This window comes from Taeniopygia guttata, chromosome 19 (genome assembly GCF_048771995.1).
Source record: "Taeniopygia guttata chromosome 19, bTaeGut7.mat, whole genome shotgun sequence".
NCBI classification, from domain to species: domain Eukaryota; kingdom Metazoa; phylum Chordata; class Aves; order Passeriformes; family Estrildidae; genus Taeniopygia; species Taeniopygia guttata.
Window position 1 is genome coordinate 5,075,255 of NC_133044.1, and position 22,393 is coordinate 5,097,647.

At 51.9% G+C, this 22,393-nt stretch overlaps 1 protein-coding gene across 1 annotated transcript in view; it reads right to left on the reverse strand.

Annotated features, from left to right (window-relative positions):
- LRRC75A (leucine rich repeat containing 75A) overlaps positions 1-10,282 on the reverse strand; it is a 60,222-nt gene extending 49,940 nt beyond the window's left edge. The window contains exon 1 of the mRNA XM_030287891.4: positions 9,518-10,282. Within this exon, the coding sequence (XP_030143751.4) occupies positions 9,518-9,781 (264 nt within the window). The 5' untranslated portion in view covers positions 9,782-10,282. The remainder of the gene's footprint in view (positions 1-9,517) is intronic.
- Positions 10,283-22,393: the final 12,111 nt, after the last annotated feature.

The following is a 22,393-nucleotide window of genomic DNA, read 5'->3' on the forward strand; positions in this document are numbered from 1 at the left end:
AGGGAACAATTCCTTCCCAACATCCCATCCAAACCTTCCCTCTGCCAGCCTGAAGCCCTGGCAGTCTCCTTGAATCACCCACACTGTGACACTCCGTGTTTTTGGGGTACCTGGTGAAGGGTTCCACCTCTAATCCAGAGGATGAAAAGCAGAGTCCCAAACTCAGCAGGAACAGTCACCAGGGTCCTGCTGATGCTCTGAATTCCCCTCCAAATGCAGCACACACAGCCCAGCTGTGCTGGACAGGCACTCTGTGACCCCATGAAACAGCCTGAGAGCCTGGGAGTGGCACACACACAATAAAATATAAATTTTGGAACTGCTCAGAGGAGGCTTCCCTCTTCAAACCCCACAGAAAAATGGGGAAGGGAATGATGAGACCATCAGCATGGTAAATTACCCTCATTTTTTGCAGGGTGGCTGCAAAGCCTCCCATTTCCCATCCTGGTGCTCTGCAGGGAGCTGGGAGCCTCACCCCTGACTTGTATCAACAAAGCAAAATCAGTTTTGGGGATGAAGGGAAGACATTAAGCCTTTCCCATGTTTTATGCCATGCTTGTGTGGTTTTATTTGCAGCATCAGATTTTGAACCATCAGGTAGAGTGGGGCTGGGATTTGGTATTTGGTATTTGAAGAAGGTTGGAAGGTAAAATCTTTCTTGAAGGCTTTCACAGCAACTTCCCTCCCTGTCTGGCACCAGGGAATTTGGATGCTCCTTTGAGGATCCACCTTGGCATGTGCCTCCAAACTGGAGGTGGGATCCTCCCAGCTGGCTCAGCCTCTCCAGAAAATAAAGGATTTGGGCTCATCAAAATCACCAGGAAATGCCCAAACTTGTTAAGGAAGAATTAATGACTGAGCTGCCCAAGGATTCAATTCAGTGATATTAAAATTCAATTAATGCTGCTTTATAAAATAGCTTTAAGCATTAAATATGTTTACTTTAAACCACTCGGATTTTAAACCAGCAATTTGATGCCAGCCTCTGGTCAGGCTTTAATTTTAAAATCGAACAATTTTTAAAATTTTTAAATTTAAATTTTAGCTCCTGTTAGCCCAAGTAGGCAGCACATGGTTGCCAATTATTTTAGGGTAGTCAGCGATAAAACCAACCAGAAAAGAGTGAAGTGCAAACATAACTTTGGAGAGAGTTTGGTTATATCACAAGGACAAAGAAAAATCTTAATTTCAGTTAGTTCAAATGTTTCACTCCACGATCTTAAGGATCTGTTCCAATATCAAGGATTTTCATTCGCTTATTCCAGTTTAACACTGAATTTCAGCAAGGCAATGAAAAACTCAGGAGTACAGAGGAGAAATGCACATTTTCCAATCTGCAAGTAAAACGAGACCAAGATCTGTAATTATAGTGACCAAAAGTGTAATTCATGCACAATTAATACTCCACTTAATGAATCAACCAGTTTAAAATGCAAAATCTGTTTCAAGACATTTACTTTGTCTGCTTTCTTATCCAGCATATTTTGAGTGTATTTACTGATCAAAAAACTTTCAAAACCACTTTTCTGCTCTTTAAATTTGCTTTCATTTCCCTGTAACTCGAGTCAGAAATACCAAAGGATCAATCAACAAATCAATCCTGCAAACCCCAAATTCACCATTTCCCACCAGAATAAAAACCACACAAAATTCCTCACCCAGCCACACAGCTGCCTAAATAAATGTCCCCAGATACACCAGGCTCCCTCCTCAGAAAAGGAAGTATCCAATTACACCAAGCAGAAGCAGCTTTTTACAACCAAACAGGAAAACATCCTCTTTCTTATAGAATGACCCCCCCAAAAAATCCTAACCGCACACAAAAAAAAGGCTGCTTAAATCAAGATTTAACCAAATCCTGCATGATTTGATGTAAATAATGAGTGTAGATCATTCATACTCTCATCCCAAATTGTTTCTCTGCAAGCCCAGGAAGCCCACAGAGACATTTGGGAGCAAGATTTCCCCCAGATCCTTTCTGGAGAGGGGAGAATTGTATCTATATGGAAATAAACGGGGGGTTCTGGGATGAACCAAGGCTTTGGGGCTGTTTGGCAAGGTTTGAGTCCTGTTTCTACAGATATTTGGGCTTCTCTGCCCTGATTTTAGGGAGCTCAGGCTGAACCAGGATTTGCTCAACACCAACCAAACCTGGGGCAGAGGCTGCAGCAGCTTCAGCTCATCCTTGTGCAGGGAATTGGGGTTCACTGATTGAGGTCCAAACCCCCCCACCTCCTGTATCCCACTTCCCACTGGGGGTGGGATGCCCCAAATCCCAAAGCAGCCCCCACCAGGAGCTCTGTGCTCCACCAGCAGCTCTGCAGGCAGGGTGGGAACGGGGACAGAGGTGTCCCAGGAAAATCCCTCAGCACATCCCCAGCCAAAGCAACCATTTCCCACCACTGTCTGCTCTCCTGTCTCAGCAGCCTTTGCTTTCCCCTGCTGGGATTTCACTGCTGTGCCAAGATCCTGGCCTTGGGGAGGGCAGGGGGGAAGGAACAGCCCTGCAGAACAAGGCAGGAATTATCTGCTCCCAGCTCCAGAGTGGGCTCATCCCCTGGGACAGGAGAAGGGGAAGCTCTGGGAATTTCCCAGCCATGGCACTGGGGCTCCTGGCTCAAAGCCCTGTGCTCTTCCACCAGGCAAAACCCAGGGAATCTCTGCACAAAGAGAAGTGAAGGCACAGGAACTGTTCAAAGAGGTTTTAGTCTCGTGTTTTTGTCCTTGGAGTGGGAGGAAGGGACAGACAGAGCTCGCTCACCTCGGTGGAGGGCAGAAAACAGAGCTGCAGCTCCTGTCCCCAACACCCATTTCCTCACTTTCTGTGCCTAAACAGAAAGCAGGGAGCTGAAAAACCCAGCACACAAATCCCCATCCTCCAAAAAACCCTGCTCCTGCTCCAGGCTGGCTGGTTGGCCTCTCCTTTAATTAACCAACCTTCATTTCCACACAACTGCTGCTGGAACTGGAACTAACATTGCTCCTGGGCAGGGTCTCGCTGAAACCTCCTCCAAATGCAAACCCTGAGAGCTTCTGGGAATGGGCAGCACCAGCGGGAGCTGGAACTGGAACTGGACTCAGAAATCAGTCCCACGGGCAAAGGGGACATTCAGGGACTGAAATCAGCAGCCAGCAGCAGGATCCAGGGCTGGGGAGGAGCAGACCTCGAGGAAAACCTCCATGGGCCAACAAGGACTTGGGAACCACTGGAAAAGGCAGAAACATCTCGTAAAGAAATTCCCCCACCAATATCAACCCCGAGTCCTGCCCTGCAAAGCAGGACAGCCAGGACTCTGGGAAGATTATTGTGATATAAAGAGGCCTTGAGGAATGAGATATCCACTGAGATACCCAAAGGCATGAGGAAAAGGCAGCTCCCTCCCCTCGGCTCTGCTGCGTGTCCAGGCTCTCTCCAGAGCTCAAAGCAAGCGCCTCTGACTTCGAAAGACACCAAGTCTGAAAGATAAAGAGTCTTGAAAAGATCTGAGAATGCTGGAAAGCTCCAAGCAGCTCCTGCTCTCCAGCAGCAAGGTCAGAGCCAGGAGTAATTGGAGCTGTAACCTTCGGCCTGGAGAGGAATGGGATGGACAATTTGCTTGTCCTTTTACAGGCAAGATTAAATTTACCATGCAGTGATCTTTTCTCCAAAATTTGAAGGAGAAGGAGGCTGACACACACACACACACAGAGAAAGAGAAACAGAATCAGGCATTAAATCATATCAGGCATTTGGCCAGGACCTGAAGATGTTGAATACTAAAAAAATTCCACATCGCTTGTAGGAGAATGAAATGAATATTAATGTATAACCACCTCCCTTAGCTAAGAGAAGGCCACAGCCACAAAGCCCCCAACACATCAAACACTGAAGCTCCAATACACTGAATTTCAGGTGCATCACCCCCATTCCTGCCCCCTGCACAGCCCCATGCCAGTGCTGGGATGTGCAGGGAGGGCTGTGCCCACACACCCACGCTGCCAGGGAGAGCAGACATCCTCACACTCCTGCCTTTCAGAGTCTGAAGCAAGATAAAAAGGAAAAGAGAGGGGAGGAAAAAAGGTGTATGCCAGGCTGTCTGCAGCCCCGAGTGCTGCATTTCACATCAGGTGTGAAAACAGCAGAGCCTGGGGGGAAGAAAAGACACATTCCTGCTCTTACATAAGCAGAGAAAGTGCTGAACAGGGGCTGAGGTGGAACAACAACCATTAACTTCTGCCAGCTGGGAGGTTTCTGTCTGCACTGAGGGCACAGGGAGGACCTGATCCTGTTCCAGGTGCCCACAGCACACAGCCCAGCCCAGCTTAACCCATCCCAGCCTAACCCAGCCCAGCTCCCACCCTCTATCACACCCCACCTCTCCCAGCCTTCCTCTCCCCCCAGAACCACATTTCCCCCAGGAGGAGCAGCAGCAGCCACCTTCCAGCAGGTTAATTAAATCATTAAATCCAATCCCGTGCTGCACATCCACCTGCAAATCCCACAGGTGATGGAAAAGGAGCAGAAGGATGGGAAACAGGCAAAGCGAGGGAGCATCTTACAGCAGGGCAGGGGTTGGGAGCACCAGAAACTCTTTTTGGGGAGAAAACACCCCGAATATCAGAGATATTTGTTGTCAACGCTTCCAGCAGCCTCAGGGTTAAAAAGCATTGTGGGGAGCACTGGTGGGGTTTCAGCAGCAGCTTGAGGCAGAGGAAATGAGGGTTCATCCCAAAGCCACCCCACTCAGAGCAGGGTTACCCAACTTCCACCCTGGGGGCCCTGCTGCAGCCAGGGCAGGGCTCTCCCTCAGCCCCAGCACCTCCCACTCGAGCCAAAACCACTCCAAACCTGCAAAATTCCTCATCCCCGTCCTCTGCTGGCAGCCACAGGCTGGGAGCAGCCCAGAGACCCCAGGCTGGGTCACCTCTGGTGCACTGAGCACGCAGGAGAAGGGACCAGGAGTTCACTTGGGGGGCGAACACAGCAGTGCTGAGCTCCTGCAGCATTCCTGGAACACTTCCATGGGAATGCTGCCCCATGGCTGGGCTGCACAGGGCCGGGAGGAAGCACAGAGTCCAGCCACTAATATTTTCATTTTTTCTCTGCTCTTGTGTCTCAAGGAGGAAGTCACAGGAGCCCAAAGTGAGCTGTATCCAGCAGTATTTGTAATTTTTTATTTTTTTGGTGTTTTACTATTCCCACCAGTCAAGCCCCTCTTACAATGAAGATATTCATCATTAATTAATTAATTAATTAATTAATCCCTGTGCCACACAGTTCCCAGGCTGCTCAGGCCGTGTCTCATTCCTCACAACCTCCGGCTGGAAAATCCCCCCTGGGATGGGGCAGGGGCACAGCTGCACCCACAGCCGGGGATGTTTGTGGGGTAAACCCCAGGGACCCCAGGCTGGGCCACAGCCAGGAGGGGCTGCCACAGTTTGCAATATGTGGTGGGCACAGAGCACGTTTGGGGGGCACAGAGCACATCTGGGGGGCACTGAACATGTTTTCTCCCAGCCCTTCCTTCAAATGGGATTTTTTGTGGTGTTTTTGCCCATCTGGGGCCCTCTCCCCTGCCCTCCACACCCTGGCACGGCAGAGAATCCACCTTGCAAGTGGTGCCACACCTTGGACCTTGGCATTTGGCTTCTGGCCACACCCAGGCATCCACTGCCATACTTTGCTTTCCTTCCCCATTTAATTCCTGGAATGTTCTTCACCTGCCCTGTGCAGATGATGCTCAGATCTGCTGGATTCCTCCTCCTCCTCCTCCTCCCCTCTCCCACCAGCCCAGAGCAGCAGCCAAAGCTCCACTCGAGCCATAACCAATGGCAAATTCCTTGAGTGCAACGTAATGTGCTGGGAAGCGCTTCCCCATCTCGCTTGGGAAAAGCGATCCTCTGGCAGCAGGGAGGAGGAAAACATGCTTTGTTTTACAAATCCTCTCCCCAGCAGGAGAGACACTCCCAGAATTTAATATACTGACAGCGCCTGGCTGCCTTAACCACCGAAACTCAAGAGTATGGGGGAGAAAATAAGAGTAAAAATAAAAAAGTGCCACGCTCTGTAACATTCAAACCTATCCTGCTCTGCTACCGGTGGTACTGGGAATAGTGGAGATGGGATTCTCCCAGCTGGATGGAGTGAGGGTCTGAGAATGGATTCCCATCTCCCAAGTGCTGGACACCTTGAATAAATTCATTTTCTAGCCTCTCCCTGCATCAGCTCCTTGTTGGAAAACAGAGAAGATGCTGCCAGGTAAACCTGGGAAGTCACATCATGCCAGGTAAATTCCAATATTCCATGCAGGAATTACTTCCATGGAAGACCAGCAGCTCCCTCCAGGTGACTAGCAAGCCTTTGGCAACCCCAAACACGAGCCGAAATCAAATGTTAATTATTTCAGTGTCTTTCCACTGGATTTATGCCAAAGGCATCCTCCCTGCAGCACCGTGAGGGAAAACACCTCAGCCAAGGAGAGCAGCAGGCACTTGTTGGGATTTGGGGGATTTGAATTTTGCAGTGTGGGGTTTGGGCTCCAGAACAGAAAGAAGGAAAAAGAAATGAGTGTTCTACATCTCAGGAGCTCAGTTTTACATTAGCCTGGCTGTGCCAGAGGAGCACAAACCCTTTGGAATGGCTGCTGGCAGCAGGAATAACAGGAGCGTTATTTTGGGGGCAGGCAGTGGGATCAAGTTGCCTCCACAGCAGAGACCACTGCTGACCTCTCTGAGGAAGCAAAGTCTGTTTGCTCTCCACTCTTTTTATATTTTTAAACAAGCAAAAAAAAAAAAATCAGTTTGTATCTCAGTATTTTATAGTTGTTTGCAACCTCCAGGCATTCCCAGAAACACAAATTAATCCTTAGAGGAGCCTGTAAGGAAAGCAGCTTCGCTCCCACCTCAGGGGAGGGAGAAGGATGGACAAATTCTAAATAAATTCTAAATAAAGGGGTGGAATGCAAAGGCCACAGTGGGCATTGGTGCCAGTGGTGAGACTGGAAGGGCAGGACCTGCTCCAGCAGGTTTAAAATACAGGATTGCAGCCCTGCCCAAACACACTTTATGCTGGAGCAAAAAAAACCCCCCAAACCTTGTCTTGCAGTGGGTGGGTAGGACAGGGTGTTATGGCACCTTGATCTAAAAGACAAAGATTTTGTGCTCTGGCCAAGTGCTCATCCTGCTCCAAAAATAAAAAAAATAAATTGTGGAGCCCCTCCAAAGGCAGGGATGCTGTCACCCACCCCTCAGCAGCATGCTGGGCTGGCTTCAAAGCCCGCTGAAGTCTGTGGAAAGGCTCCAGTGACCTAAATGCCTGGGATTTAAAAAAACCTCTGCTGAGAGCTGGGCACCAGGTCACTGGGTTTGCTGGGAAAAGCCCAGTTTTGCTGGAAAATGCCCAGTTTTACAGCAGCACCTACATGGAGCACAGTTCCTCTGCAGGGGACGCCCTAAAAATGGCTCAGGGAAAAGTCTCTGCCCCACCAGGCTCATCCATCCACCCCCTCCCACAGTGGGAAACTCGTCCTTCTCCCCAAATCCTCACTTTCAGGCTGAGACACTCCAAGAGCTCAGCTCTGGAAGGCTCCTGCTGGAGTGGGAACAACCCAAGTGGTCCCTTGGAGCCACCAGTGCCCTCCTAAAACATCCCCTCCCAAAATCCAGCTGCTGGAAAACCCCAGAACAGACAGGATTTGTTCAGTGGGGCATCCCACATTCCCTCCCTGGAGGCAGGGATTAATATCACCTCATTAAAAACCTGCTTGGAGTCTATTACAGTATCTAGGACAACGAGTTCTCTATTTTGACACTCTATGATATATTTTATCAGAGCAAGCTCTTCAGAGACACTCACTGCCAGAAATGCACCTGACTGTAACAGGTTCCTTGCTTCCCCCAGCAGTTTAAGATTAATTTTTAGCTTTTTCCTCCCAATCTCCAGCCAGATGAGGGGGTTCCCCCGTGGTCAGGTTTGTCATTAGGGCATCCACAGTGACACATCCCAGATCCCTGACTCTGCACAGAGAGTGAGGACAGACCTGAGCATCGCTGAGAAAAACCAGTCTGGAGCCAGGGAGAACGTGAGAGTGATTCCTGGCACTTTGCAGGCCCCAAGATTTATTTTTTGGGGAGGTGTTTGAGATAAACACCCTCTAAAATTAGCACCTGCCCTTCTGCCAGCTCCAATGGGCTGCGACAACGATAAAGGTTTGGCGTGGCTGAGAGGGTGCAACATTTGGGCTCTGATCTGCTGCCCAACTCAACCCCCCACGCTCCCACAGATCCCAAATGGAGAGGTCACTGTCCCAAGGAATTCCACCCCCAACACCCAAAGAGGCAGCTCACTCATCTCAGAAAAAGCATTTTATCCCAAAGTGGAAAGTGGGGAGAGTTTTCTATAAAAAACATAAATCATATGAAACCGTTCGGATTTCTCAGCTGGGTTGCTCTAAAGATAACCCTAAACCTGCAGGGCAGAGGGAGAAATGGAAGTGGGCTGAATGGGGACGTGCCCCAAACAACACTGGAAAGTTACCTGGACAAGAAAACGAGGGGGAAACACCAACCAAAAAAAACCCCACAAACCGCTAGCAGCAAACCCCAAACACAAAATCCCAAAAGAAAACCGGACCGGATCAGTGCCATGGACAGACTATAGGGCAAGAGAGCCGCTCCCCATGCCCAGCAGAGATCTGAACAACTTTTCCCCGGCCGGCAGAACTGGTTACACCGAACAGCCGAGGGAGAAAACCCGAGCTGGAAGATGGATCTGCTTTAGGTTTGCATGGAAAACTCGCTGCTCCTCAAAGTCCTCCGCACCCCCAGAGCCTTGAAAACGCCCAGAGCACTCGGGTCTTTTTATCAGCACCTATCAGCAGAAAAGATTAAATGCTAATTTGCTTTTCTGTTTGCTCACAGCAACTTTCCGTTCTGTTGTTTCCCAGCTAATGCCCAGCTCAAACAGATTTTTCAAGGCAAAAGGTCTCGGGCTCCCTACGATTAATTCCCCACTGCCCCAGAGCGTCTCGTTTCTCCCAGCCCCAGTCGACACCAGCAAAACTCCACCAGGCGATTGTGCGCTAAAAAGATAAAAAAGCAACGCTGCCAGCTCTGGGTATTTCTGAGCCAGCAAGAAAAGAGCTGATTCTCAAAAGCTGCCAACTCCAATCGCCTCGGCGCTTTTACGGAGCTGCTTGAAACACCAAACTTTTGGAAAGTTGAGTGGGAACCACTTGGAGTAGGCTGCAAACCCCAGAGCCACCAGCGCCAGCAAGGGAGGGAAAGGGGGAAAAATACACCCGGCAGCGTTTGCTCGCTGCAGACAACGCAAAGCACATCCCCGGGGGTATTTCCCCCTCTGTGACACCCTGACCACCCCGCAGCTCCTCAGCCACTTCCCCAAAATTGCGCCACGCGAGTCAAGAGCCGCAAAAGCGGAGCGTGGCCCCCGTTTGCCACTAAAAGCAGCACGAGTCGCTCTTCAGCTGCCTTTTCCCCGGCGCAGCCCCTTCCCCCGGAGAAAGCCGCCCATCCTCACCTGCCGCAGGTTCTTCAGCAGCTCGGTGGCCTCCTCCTGCTTGCCCTGCTTGACCAGCAGCAGCATGTCCTGGATCATGCAGATCCGCCGGTGGTACGGGGGCAAGCCGGGGCCAGCGCCCTTCCCGAACTTCTCTCCGGACTTGGCCACGAGGGAAGCCAGGAAATCCCCCCTTTCCCTGGGGGACACCTTCTTGCGGTGGTGGCCCGGGGGGCTCTCCCCGGCGCTGCCCGGCTGGCAGCCCTTGGTCTGCTTCGTGCCCATGGCCAGCGGCTCCCGCAGCCCGGGGGCCGCATGCAAGGGGGTGGCGAGGCTGGGGGGGCACAGAGGGTCGGGGGATGCACAGAAGGTTCCGAGGATGCCCAGGGAGGCTCGGGGATGCGGAGGGGCTCAGCACAGGGCTCGCTGCCGGGCGGCGGGGCGGCTCCGCTCCCGCAGGCGGAGGATGGGGCGGCTGCGCCCGGCCGGGAGGAGCCGCGGCTCGGCCCCTCCGCTCCGCTCCATCGCCGGGAGAGGCAGAACCGCCGGCTCCGGGCGGCTCCGGGCGGCTCCGGGCGCTGCCTCGGCCAAGCGGCGGCGGCTCCTCCGCGCAGCCTCCTCCCGGTGCTCACGGGTCCCCCGGGGGTCCCCCGGGGCCGAGGGGCGGTGGCCGCGGTTTGGGGGCAACTGTTGCGCTCTGGGGGCTCCCCCCGAGGCGGCGCGGCTCGGCTCGGCTCGGCCCGGCCGGCTCGGGGCGCTCGGAGCGGGGAAGAGCCGGGGGAGGGCCGGGGGCGGGCACCGTGCACCGAGGCAGGGCTTGCGGAGGAAGCCGCAGCCGGACGGGGCTCGTCCTTCCTTCCCGGGGGTTGGGGGATGCTCCGGGCGGGGCAGCGCGGATGGGGCTGGACTGCGGCAGACCCCCCCGAGGCAGCCGGGGGCATCCCCGCCGGGGTTCCCGGGGAGGGATTCCCGCCGGAGCCACATCACCCAGGGGATCCGATGGCGTTCGGTCCCTCAGGGATGTGCCCAAGGCGGGGGAGGTCCCCCCTGCCTGTCCCCTGCGGGTGATGCTGGTGCTCCGTCCTGCCACACCGAGCCTGGCTGCTGCTGCACCTGCTGTCCTGCCTCGCCTCCAGCCCTGCTGCCCATCTGGAAATCACCACCTGTGCCCCCTGCCCATCCCCATCCAGCCCTTCCACCCCTCCTTTGCACGGGCTGCTCCTTCCAGCCGCTCCCCAGCCGATATTCCATCACCCCTGGTGTTCCATCACCCCTGGTGTTCCATCACCCCTGGTGTTCCCTCACTCCTGGTGTTCCCTCACTCCTGGTGTTCCATCACTCCTGATCTCTCAGGAACTCCCCAGTCTGGGCTCAGGGCACAGACTGAAGCTTCCAGATAAAGCTCCTGGTGAGCAACTCCTCCAGCCAGGCTCTGCTCACCTGCTGCAGGACACGGATTGCTCCAGAAGGGCCTGGGAGGGATCAGCTTTGGGGTGATGAGGCCCCAGCAGTGGCCTCAGACCCTGTCCTGATGTGAGGGGATGTTTTCCAACACAGAAATGCTGTGCAACTGTTTTTAAAATAATCCCAAAGCAATGAGGGGATGTTTTCCAACACAGAAAACGCTTTGGAACTGTTTTAAAAAAGAATCCCACATGAGAAGTTTTTGCCTCTCTGCTCCCCGTGCAATGGCACATCCAGGAACACACAAATTCCACGTTACTGTGGTGGATAAAAGGCAGCTCTCCCCACCACCAAAGAGCTGGAGGCCCCTGCAATTGTTTCTCAAACTCGACTCATTCTGATCCACAGACCACGAGAACAGCACAGAGCCCCAGTGACTTCATCAGGGTTTGGCTCTCCTCTGCAGGGCTGTGCTGCACATGAGCCAAAACACCACCAGAACCGGGTGTCTTCCCCCAAAAACACAGCCCAGGGGCCAAAAACTCCATTTCACGCTTCAGCCATAGTCAGTCAAGTCAGATGGGGAAACAGGGTGATACCTCAGGTTTTAGCTTTTGTATTTTTCGGATTCTGCGCTGCTTTAGTGTGTGGGTCTGAGCTTCATATTAGGTGTTAGCAAGTTCCCTGCACAGGGTAGGCAGATAAAATAATCCTTTTCCAGCTTGACCAAGGACAACTGTTCCAAGCTCCAGGCCCAAAAAGTATAAACAACAGTTATTCTGGGCCTTGGGTCTTCAAAGAGGCAGGAGCAGTTGTTGGTTGCAGTAAAGTTGTTTATTGCATGGATACATCAGTTCAGAGTAATTATTAAAGTCTGTGCTAAAAGCTTTCTGGCATAGAGTCCTGATGTTTTGAGCAGAAGCAGCAAAAGCAGCAGCCACTCTTGTTTTTTCCCTTCATCATTATCATCTGCACCCCATTACAGGGGTGTTTTATTAATAAATCATCCAATCAGCTAAAAACAGGATTCTAAAACAGTCTTTCTACACCAATATGAACTTAATTCTAATGTACGGAAAGCAGGGTCAGTTCTCGCACAAAATCTCACACAAAATGTAAAATTATCTATTTCTGTAAATGGTACCATCTGTTTTCTTACCTAAAATCTGCATATATAATTTTATCTATTTACACAAATAGTTCTATCTATTCTATCTAGAAACCCAAGCGATGTTCTGCTATGTTTTTGTTATGTCTGGAGCTAAGTTAAACTAGGCTTTAGGGCCTTTTACTGGCTAACACAGTCTCTTAAGGCACTTAAGATACATTTCTATTTACTTAAAACTAAAACTTGCACTTCTACTTCATGTCTGTGAGGCTTAATGTATTTCAGCTTCTCTAGAGGTTCTAATTCAAACCCTGCATTCTTTTCTCTCTCTGAGGGACTCGGGCTTCTGTTTCATGCATTCCAACAAATGGTGGCTCGAAGAGAGAAAAACAAGCAGGGTGGGACTGCCTGGGCTAAAGCTGTAATTAGGCAATTAACTCCAATATGCAAATGGACCAGAACTTATAAAAGTGAGAGCCCCCGTGAGCTGTTGTGCATTTTGGGACCATTTTGGTTCATTTGGGTGCAGCCCTGGCTGGGCTCTGCTGCTGCCCAAGGTGGATCCATGGAGGAGATCCTTTAATAAATCCCTGCCTTCCCAAGGCATCACAGGTTTGCAGAACCCTCAGTGTGTGCCCAGCAGAGGCCTCAGCTGGCAGTAAATGTCCCCGGGAAGGCCGGGAGAGGCAGCCAAAGTCAACAGCAGGCAGTGGCAGGGGTGGTGGCACCCTCCAGCAGCATTTCTCTGTGGGCACACTGCAGCTGCCCCTCCCTTTGGACAGGGCACTCCTCTCTGCTGGCAGCAGGGATCTGAGCCAGGAGGGCAAAAAAAGGGACCCTGCAAGGCTCTGTGTCCCAAAGCCCAACTGATGGAGCTTCATTTCAGACCTGGAGCCTGACACTGTGCCCCAAAATCCTTGTGGGGCTACAGCCGCAGTCCTGCTGATACAGGGCTGGCAGGGAAGGTGCTCCCAGCCCTAAAACCCTCTGCCTGACCCCAGGGTTCATCCCAGAGCCTGTTCTTTCCTCTCAGCTGTAAGTCTGTGGTACAGCAAGAAGCCAGCAAGGTCAGTTCACCTCTCCAGCAAAAAAGTTCAAGGATGGAGAAGCAGCAGAAAGGGAAAACCCAGGCAGGGCTGGGGTTCCCTGCTCCCCGCGCTCCCCCAGAGGGACACGGCCATAAAAACAGAGCATCCCGTCCAGGATGGAGGGAGAAGTGCCCTCAGGTCCTGAGGCACGTGGAGAACCAAGTCCAGCCCACCTCTGACTTTCCACCACTTTAAAAAAGGCGTTTGTGCATTTTCAACCACTTCCAAACTGGCTGTTGATGCAGCGTTGTCAGCACCAGGAGCCTCTCCAGCCCCATCCAGCCCTTGTGGGGCACCCCCATCCCCATCCCCTCGGGATCCCGGTGGAATGGGGCACCCTGAAGGCACAAACCTCCTCCCCTCCCCGAGGAGGGGCAGGCTCCTGGCCAAGGAGGGGGTTCTGCATGGCAACCACGGCCCTGAGTCAACAAACAAAGCCCAACCTTTGCCCTCCTGACACTTCTGCCAGCAAGGCAGGGAGTTCACCCACTGCTCCTGATCATTTATGGCACACAGCACAAAGCCAGGGGGAAAAAAATGAGAAAAAATAATAAATAAAAGGCAGCAGGGTGGGGTGTGAGCTCGTTAGCAGGGCAGAGCAAACACCCCCAGGAGGAGCTGGATTTGCTGTCCCTGAGGGATGCAGAGGCACCAGGAGCATCCAGGGCAGCAGGAGGGTGAGCCCCAGGCTCAGCACTGCTGGTGGGAGATGTGCACATCCCTCAGGATCTCCATCCCAGAGTGTTATTCCCTCCTGCACCTTCCAAGGGTCCTGCTTTGAAGGGCAGCCTGGGAATTCCCAATTGCTGTTGATTGGGGTGGAATAATTTGGATTAATTTAAATTATCAGTATCAGAGCCATGCTGGTGTTGCTCGCTGTGTGACAAATACTAAGGGAAATACTACTTTCAGTATGGCATTTAAAGGAATCCCAGAGTTAATGTGGTTTTTATCTCTTCCTCCAAAAAGAAATTTAAAAAATCAACCCTACAGTAAGACCCCAGCAAATGCAGCAAGAGCAGAGCAGTGAGTCTCAGCAATCTCTGGGGAAGGAGGCCAAATTGAAAAATGTGATTTTAAAAGGACAGAGAGCCATCTTCATGCTAAGCTTGATTTGATTGGGCTCTGACAACAGACAGGGTGGAAATGCTGTGAGATAAAATTGCAGATGAATTAAACTCCAGATTAAAGGGGGCAATAAAATGCTGAGAACCATCACATGAGAGGTGTTTTGAAGGAGAAATGAAAGAATCTCAGGTAGAAGCATTCATGTTTCCTCCTGGCAGTGGATGAAATCTTCCTGTGTTCACCTTTGAATTAATTCCCTGCCTTTGGCCTCAGCTGCAAAAGGAAGAAGAATTGAAAAAATATCCCCAAAGCAAAGGGGAACCTGAGCAGCCAGAGAAATATTGCTGCAATAGAGTCCTGAAATCTGCCCTGAGCTCTGGCATCTGATTTCAGCACGGCCCAGGGTCACAGAGGGGCCAGGGAGGAGGAAAATAAACTGCTCCCCATGTGGGAGGAAAAGTGACCACAGAGGGGACAGGGCTGCTAAAATCCCCAAAGCACCACATGGAAAATTTCCTTCTAAATTATTAATTTGCTGCACCCCATCCCTTTCATGGCACTGAAGCGACTGTACCTGTAGAAGCATTTTTAGAAGAAAATAATTAACATTCAAAACAAACCCAGGTCCCTTTCCAAGCAATTTGGCTGCCACAGTTGGAAATTGAGATTTTTCATGGCCAAACCAATTTAATTCCTAAAATGTTTCACCACCCCCTTACCCCACCAGCAGCTCCTGCTCCTCCTCCACTGCCCTCAGCAGGCGTAAGAGGGTCCCTCCAATCTCGAAGGTTTTAACTTTAAAAAATTGAAATTCCAGCAAAGGTTTTACTGATTTCTCAGAGAGTTAATGGGATTTTCTTGGTTTAGGTTTTGGAGTGGTGGTTGTTCATTTGTTTGGGGTTATTTTGCCACTAATGAGTGTTTAGTCGTTTAATCCAATCAGAAGAGCAGAAAAATATTTGTTAGATTCCAGAAGTGTTCCCTCAATCCAAAGGGATGGGCTGTGGAGGGATTTGCCTGCGGTCCTGGAAAAGGGATCTTGGAAAGGGATAATGGAAAAGGGATCTTGGAAAGGGATAATGGAAAAGGGATTATGGAAGAAGGAACATGGAAAAGGGAACATGAAAAAAGGAACATGGAAAAAGGATCTTGGAAAGGGATCCTGGAAAAGGGAACATGGAAAAGGATCATGGAAGGGGATCCTGGAAAGGGATCCTAAAAAAGGGATCATGGAAAGCGATTCTGAAAAAGTGATGCTGGAAAAGGGATCCTGAAAACAATCCTGTAAATGGATCCTGAAAAAGGGATTCTGGAAAAGGGATCCCCGTGGGAGGATGAATCCCAAAATGTTCTTCCCAACTGATCCCTCAGGGGCAGCGTGGCCTCCCCACCCTTGGGCATCCAACCCACCCAAAACACTTCTCCAGCCTCATCTTTTCCCAAATTCAGCTGCTCTCCCCCTCTCTCCCCCACGATTTCCCATGCAAAATATTCCCAGCCAAACTCGGACCTTTAACCCTGAGCAAAACCAAAACTCCCTGGGGCTGCCGGAAGCGATCCATCCTCCCCTGGCGGGACAGCTCCAGCTTTTTTCCTGCTCCAAGGCCTGGATCCCATGTTTATAAAACCCAAAGTCTGTTTACACACTGGCCTAAAGTTGTTTAGCAGGAGGTTAAAGCTGCCAGGCATTTTCTGGAATCATCTGGAAACGCCACCCTTTGCTTCCCTTGCAGGATTGGGAATTCCTTGGGGAATTTCCTTTGGGGTGCAGGGAACAGCGATGCTGGAGAGGTTTTGGCAGGGAATTAGGGCAGGGAGCTTTGGTGTGGGGAACTGTGCGGAGAGGATTTGGGAGTCAACGCTTTGGGTTTTATCAAAGATTTCAGCAGGCATTGACATCCTGCTGCTCCTAATCCCTGAGCACATCCCCAGGGGAGCAGCCCCAATTCCCAAAATGCCCAAAAGGATCCATCTAAATTAATTTTAACCTCTTCAAGGTCTCCCCTTCCTGCTGTGGTCAGAAAGTTGATGGAACCCAGGATTTTCCCTTTTCCAGCCCAGAGTTCTCCATCCCTGGAGTTTGCTCTGCTCCAGCTTCAGGGCTTTTCCATATTCCCTGGGAGAAAAATTCATGAACCTGCCCCAAACGAGGGGTGGGTGAAGCCTTTTTGCAGCAAATTCTCCTCTCCTGGCAAGAGGGGGAGGGAGGCAGCTCCAAACATTCCTAAATAATCCAGCCCAGGTGGGAAATGTGCTCGTAAAAAGAAGAGGTGGGATAAAAAATGAGGGAATGCAGACAGGCAGGAATGGGAGGGAAACAGGACGTCACAAGGTGATCCCACAAAAGGCAAAATCTGCTCCTCCCAATTGAATTATTGAAGTTTTTCAGCGCAGACAGGATTGTTTTTCTCTCATCATGACAAGCAGAGGTACAAGAGGAAAATAACAGCACAAAAAAAAAAAATCAGTGGAGGTAACTAGAAGGGAAGAAAAATAGCATTTTAAGGAAGAAGAATAATGGGATTAGAAGGAAGAGGACACAGGTGGAGAGAATCCAAATGGGCTCTGGAGCATCCAAAATTCAGAAAGAAAAGATGAATTATGCAGGTGAGCCACAACCCAAAATTTAGACCTAAAATTGAAGGAAAATACAAAAGCACTGCTGAGAAATGTGGATCTACTTCTCCTTTCCCCTTTGTGGCATTGCTCAGCGTGCCAGGGGCACTCAGGGCAGGAAAATATCCTGGAACTGGAAGCACCACGTCCCTGGGCTCCAGTTTTGAGGAATTAAAGGCAACAACCAGCAGCACTCAGCAAAACTGGCATTAAAAACTCAGCCACCACCCAGCCATGGCTCAGATCTTTGACTTTGCAGAAGCTCCAAACCCTTTTCAGAGCAGCATTTTTAGGGTCTCTCTCATCACCACAATGATGATTTCTCAGCTTTCCTACACCCCAGAGCCTCTTTTACCAGCTCCCCACATTGAGAATCTCTCCCTGGCACAGCCAGACACTCGGGGATTATTTTTTCCCCCCAGCACAAATTAACCCAAAGCCACAAGAAGGTTCAGCAAAGAGAAGAGAAAGCTCATCAAGCAGCAGATGGTGACAGTCCTGAGCAACCCAGAGGCCTCTTCCCTGCTTGGTCTTAGCCTTAATCTAGATAAAAGCCCTCTCTTCACCAGCTAAGAGCTTATTTTGCACAGTAAGAAGATGAGGGTGTTAAAACGTGCAGAGCAGGGGGAGTGTTGCTATTTTGAGGCAGGGATGAGGCTTCTCAAGACCCAACTGGTTAATTTATTGCACTGGATATTCCAAATTTCTCCCCTTCTTCTCACCTGGGGTAACCCATGGCTCCTTGGAAGAGAAGAGCCAATGTTCCTCAAAGTTACTTCAGTTTTTTTTGGCCCCCCAAAAGAATTTTGCCAAGGTGTGTTCACATTCCCAGGCATTTCAGAGCCAGGTTTGTGAGGTTACACAGGAGCCAAGTGCTGGAGTGAGGAATTCCATGGGGGAATTTCCCTCTGGATCACCCTGAGGGTGATTCCTCCCACTCTGCCCGGAGAATCTGTGGATTCCCCATCCCTGGAAGGGTCCAAGGCGGGGCTGGATGGGGTTTGGAGCACCCTGGTTTAGTTGAAAATGTGACAGGGGGTGGGATGAGATGAGCTTTAAGGCCTTTTCCAACCCAAAACATTCCGTGACTGGCAGGGATTTTGCATCTGGATTTCCCTAGCACAGGAAATCAGGTGGGAATTTGTCCTTGGACAGGTCAGCCCTGCACATCTGGCCCTGGAAGGACAACATACACAGCTGGGCCAGAAACATCCATCCATCCATCCATCCATCCATCCATCCATCCATCCATCCATCCAGCCACAGGAGATCACCCCACTGGTACCAAATCCCTGTATAAGCAAAGCCAAACACCCCAAACAGACCCCAAATCCATCCAGAGACAGAAGATTCCTGGTTTAAATGATCTTTTTGGCTCTGCTGAGAGGGTTCTTCTCTGTTGTGGCTTTGGAAGCAAATAAATCACCTTGCCTTCCCTTTACATCTCTTTACAAATAAATCAAATAACCTTTTTTTTTTCTTTTTTACAAGTAGTTTTGGGGTTTTTTTCCTTTGCAAATAAAACAAATAAATCACTTTACAGCCTCAAAAAAGCCCCCTGCCACTTCCAGGCCTCCAGCCTGGCATGATGCAGATGCCAGCATTCCACATGGGATGGATTAATGAGTCACCCTCTGCTCCCAGCACCTCTGGAAGCCCAAGAAATTAAATTGAACCCCTCTAACAGGTTCTTGGCATCTCCCAAGAGGTTCAACCACACAAATCCCAACCTCTCCACTTTCCAGGAGGAAAAGCAACCCCTCCTAAGAGCACGGAGAGTTTTGGATGAGGAGCTGGCTGGACGTGGGAGGGTTTCCCATTTCCAGGAATGCCGAAGGTTGCAGCTTTCCTGGCAGCTCTCTGCAGCAGCTGAAACGCCCCAGGCTTGAGGCTGGAAGTGGCTGATTTTGGGGAAATGAGCAGAGCCAGGCCCAGAGCACCCTCCCCCTGCAGGGAGAGAGCAGCAGGGAGGGATGAGTCCCAAAATCTCTTGGCAGCAAGGTCACATCTGGATTTGCAATCGATGGCAAAATTGTCAGCAAGGCTGTGTCACAGTGAGTGAGGCTGGGAGGAGAGAAGGAGAAGGAGAAGGAGAAGGAGAAGGAGAAGGAGAAGGAGAAGGAGAAGGAGAAGGAGAAGGAGAAGGAGAAGGAGAAGGAGAAGGAGAAGGAGAAGGAGAAGGAGAAGGAGAAGGAGAAGGAGAAGGAGAAGGAGAAGGAGAAGGCAGCATTTCTCAAAGCCCCAGAGGATGCAGCCCCAGCAGAGAAATCTCTCCAGCAGGAACTCTCTGCCTCTCCTGGGCTGTCCCAGCCAGCTCTGGATGCCCTGTGCTCGCAGCATCAACATCTGCAAGCTGCTCTCAGGAAAACCCAGCCAAAAATGGCAGAGATGTGCTGTCCTCAAGAGCCACAAACTTCTGACCCCACTGAGGTCACACTGTGGAGAGCACTTGGAGCATCCCACACCTACTGCTCAAAGCAGGGTATGAACCACAAAAAGAGCGATTCAACCTGCCCAGAAATGTTGGTTTCAGTGAGTTTTTGATCTCAAACCCTGATCCCGTTCAAAGGCAGCAGCTCACCCCACTCAGCAGAGCCTCACCCAGCCTTGTCCCCATCCCTGTCAGCCTCCAAAGGACAACACTTCCCATGCCTGGGAGCTCGGATCTGGTGATTGAAATATTCCCAGATCTGCACAGCTCCATCAAGACTCGGGAGAGCTCAGGGGAGGTGGCAGGGCAGGGGAGCAGCCCCTCAGTGACAGCGCTGCCAGCACCCTACACACCTGCAGGCAGCACTGCCGTGTCCTGCACTTCCCATCCCATCCCATCCCATCCCACCCCAGCAGGGATGAGAGTCTGGGCTTCATTTTGGGGCAGCCCTAAAGCTGAGCTCCAATTTCGCTCAATTTGCAGCTGCAGCGCCGCAAACGACTCGAGGTTGGTGCAGCAGCAGCAGCAGCAGCAGCACATCCACCCCAGGCGGTGTCACTGATGCACAGATCTGCCCGGATCCCTTCTCTCAGCCGTTTGGAAGTGAATCCCAAAGGATCCTGCCCGGATCCCTTCTCTCAGCCAGGTGGAAGCGATTCCCAAAGGATCCTGCCCGGATCCCTTCTCTCAGCCAGGTGGAAGTGATTCCCAAAGGATCCTGCCCGGATCCCGGCTCTCAGCCGTGTGGAAGTGAATCCCAAAGGATCCTGCCCGGATCCCGGCTCTCAGCCGGGTGGGAGTGAATCCCAAAGGATCCTGCCCGGATCCCTTCTCTCAGCCAGGTGGAAGTGAATCCCAAAGGATCCTGCCCGGATCCCGGCTCTCAGCCAGGTGGCTGGCAGAGCATCCTCGCCGCAGCGGCGTTCCCTGCTAGGGCTCTCCGTGATTCAAAAAGGATTCCTACAAACCATTTTATGCACGCACGATGGAGTGCCATAAATAATTACAGGAGCTTGCCTCGCTCCCCGACAGCAGCAGCTTCCTCCAAAGCGAAGGGAGGAAGGAGTTTCCCATCACAATCGTGGCTTAAAGGAGGAGGAGTGCGGAAGCGCAAATTTCCCAAAGAACAATTAATTCTCGTTGCATTCAGGGCAATGTGGGGTACCTGAGCCGGGTTTTGGTCAGGAAAAGGTGAAGTCTTGCTGCCAGCAGGGATCTGAGCCACCATCGTAGAATCAGCACCTTTCTACCCCAATACAGGCGCTGACATTAATTCGGAATTAACGCAGACCCTGTGCTTGGCAGCCAGAAGCAGCACCAGACCTGGGGGCTGAGCTTCACGGCTGTCATAACAGAGAAAGGCAAATCCTCTGGAATTCCTCCTTTAATCGATGGCAGGAAAAGTTTTGTCTGATTGCTTTGACCTTTGTGCTCACCAGGCTGGGCTTCCAAGGGGGGGATCCACAAACCCAATTTATTCCTTACAAATTTCCTGTTCTTCCCTTTCCCTGCCTGGAAGCAAGACCTGGGGAAAACAACCTCACTCCCCAGACTTCCCCCAGGCAGCTGCAGATGTGGAATATTTGTAATTAAGAGTTCATCCGTGGCCTGGGATGCTGCTCGGGGGACACCTCGTGCTACATCCGAATAGAGATGGGGATGAAAGGACAAGGAATTTTGTCAGGGAGGTGTTTTGGTGTCCTGCTGTGCTTGGAGGATGTCGCGGGCACAGTGGGGAGCAGCACGGCCGCATTCCCGATCCCCTGAACCCGCAGGTGAGCTGGGAATGCCTCTCCCACTGGGACATCTCCCAGGAAAAATCCCAGTTTTCACTCCCACACAGAACCCGGGCGCTGCCAAAGCCGGACATCACCCGGAGCGAGAGACCCCCGGGAAACACCGGGATGGGAAAACGCTGCGGTTCCAGCGATTTTCCATCCTCTCCGAAAGGAATCCGGCCCCGCTCGGGGAAAGGACGGGATCGTGCCGCCACCCAGCGGTGTCCGGCGGGAACACCGGGCGGGGACACCGGGAACACCGGGCGGGGACACCGGGAACACCGGGCGGGGACACCGGGAACACCCGCACAGGGACACCCGCACAGGGACACCCCATTACGGACCCCTTCCGGACCCTTTGTCTGCCAGGATCCCCGCTCCAGGATCCCCCTCCATCCTCAGAGATCCCCTCAGGAATTCCCGCTCCAAGATCCCCCTCTATTCCCTCCATTCTCAAGGATCCCCTCAAGAATCCCCGCTCTAGGATCCCCCTCAGGAATCCCTGCTCCAGGATCCCCCTCCATCCTCAGGGATCCCCTCAAGAATCCCCGCTCCAAGATCCCCCTCAGGAATCCCTGCTCCAGGATCTCCCTCCAGTCCCTCCATTCTCAGGGATCCCCCTCAGGAATTCCCGCTCCAAGATCCCCCTCTATTCCTTCCATTCTCAAGGATCCCCTCAAGAAACACCGCTCCAAGATCCCCCTCAGGAATTCCCGCTCCAAGATCCCCCTCTATTCCCTCCCTCCTCAGGGATCCCCCTCAGGAATCCCCGCTCCAAGATCCCCCTCCAGCCCCTCCATCCCCAGCGCTCCCCACTCACGGTTCTCCTTCCAGCCTCTGCATCTTCAGGGATCCCCCTCAAGAAACGCCGCTCCAAGATCCCCCTCAGGAATCGCCGCTCAGGATCTCCCTCCAGTCGCTCCATTCTCAGGGATCCCCCTCAGGAATCCCCGCTCCAAGATCCCCCTCTATTCCCTCCATTCTCAAGGATCCCCTCAAGAAATGCTGCTCCAAGATCCCCCTCAGGAATCGCCTCTCCAGGATCTCCCTCCAGTCCCTCCATTCTCAGGGATCCCCCTCAGGAATCGCCGCTCCAGGATCTCCCTCCAGTCGCTCCATTCTCAGGGATCCCCCTCAGGAATCGCCGCTCCAAGATCCCCCTCTACCCCCTCCATTCTCAAGGATCCCCTCAAGAATCGCTGCTCCAGGATCCCCCTCAGGAATTCCCGCTCCAAGATCCCCCTCTATCCCCTCCATTCTCAGGGATCCCCTCAGGAATCGCTGCTCCAGGATCCCCCTCAGGAATTCCCGCTCCAGGATCCCCCTCCACCGCCTCCACCCCCTCCATTCTCAGGAATCCCCATCCCAGGATTTTCCCTCCACACCCTCATCCCAAGGGATTCC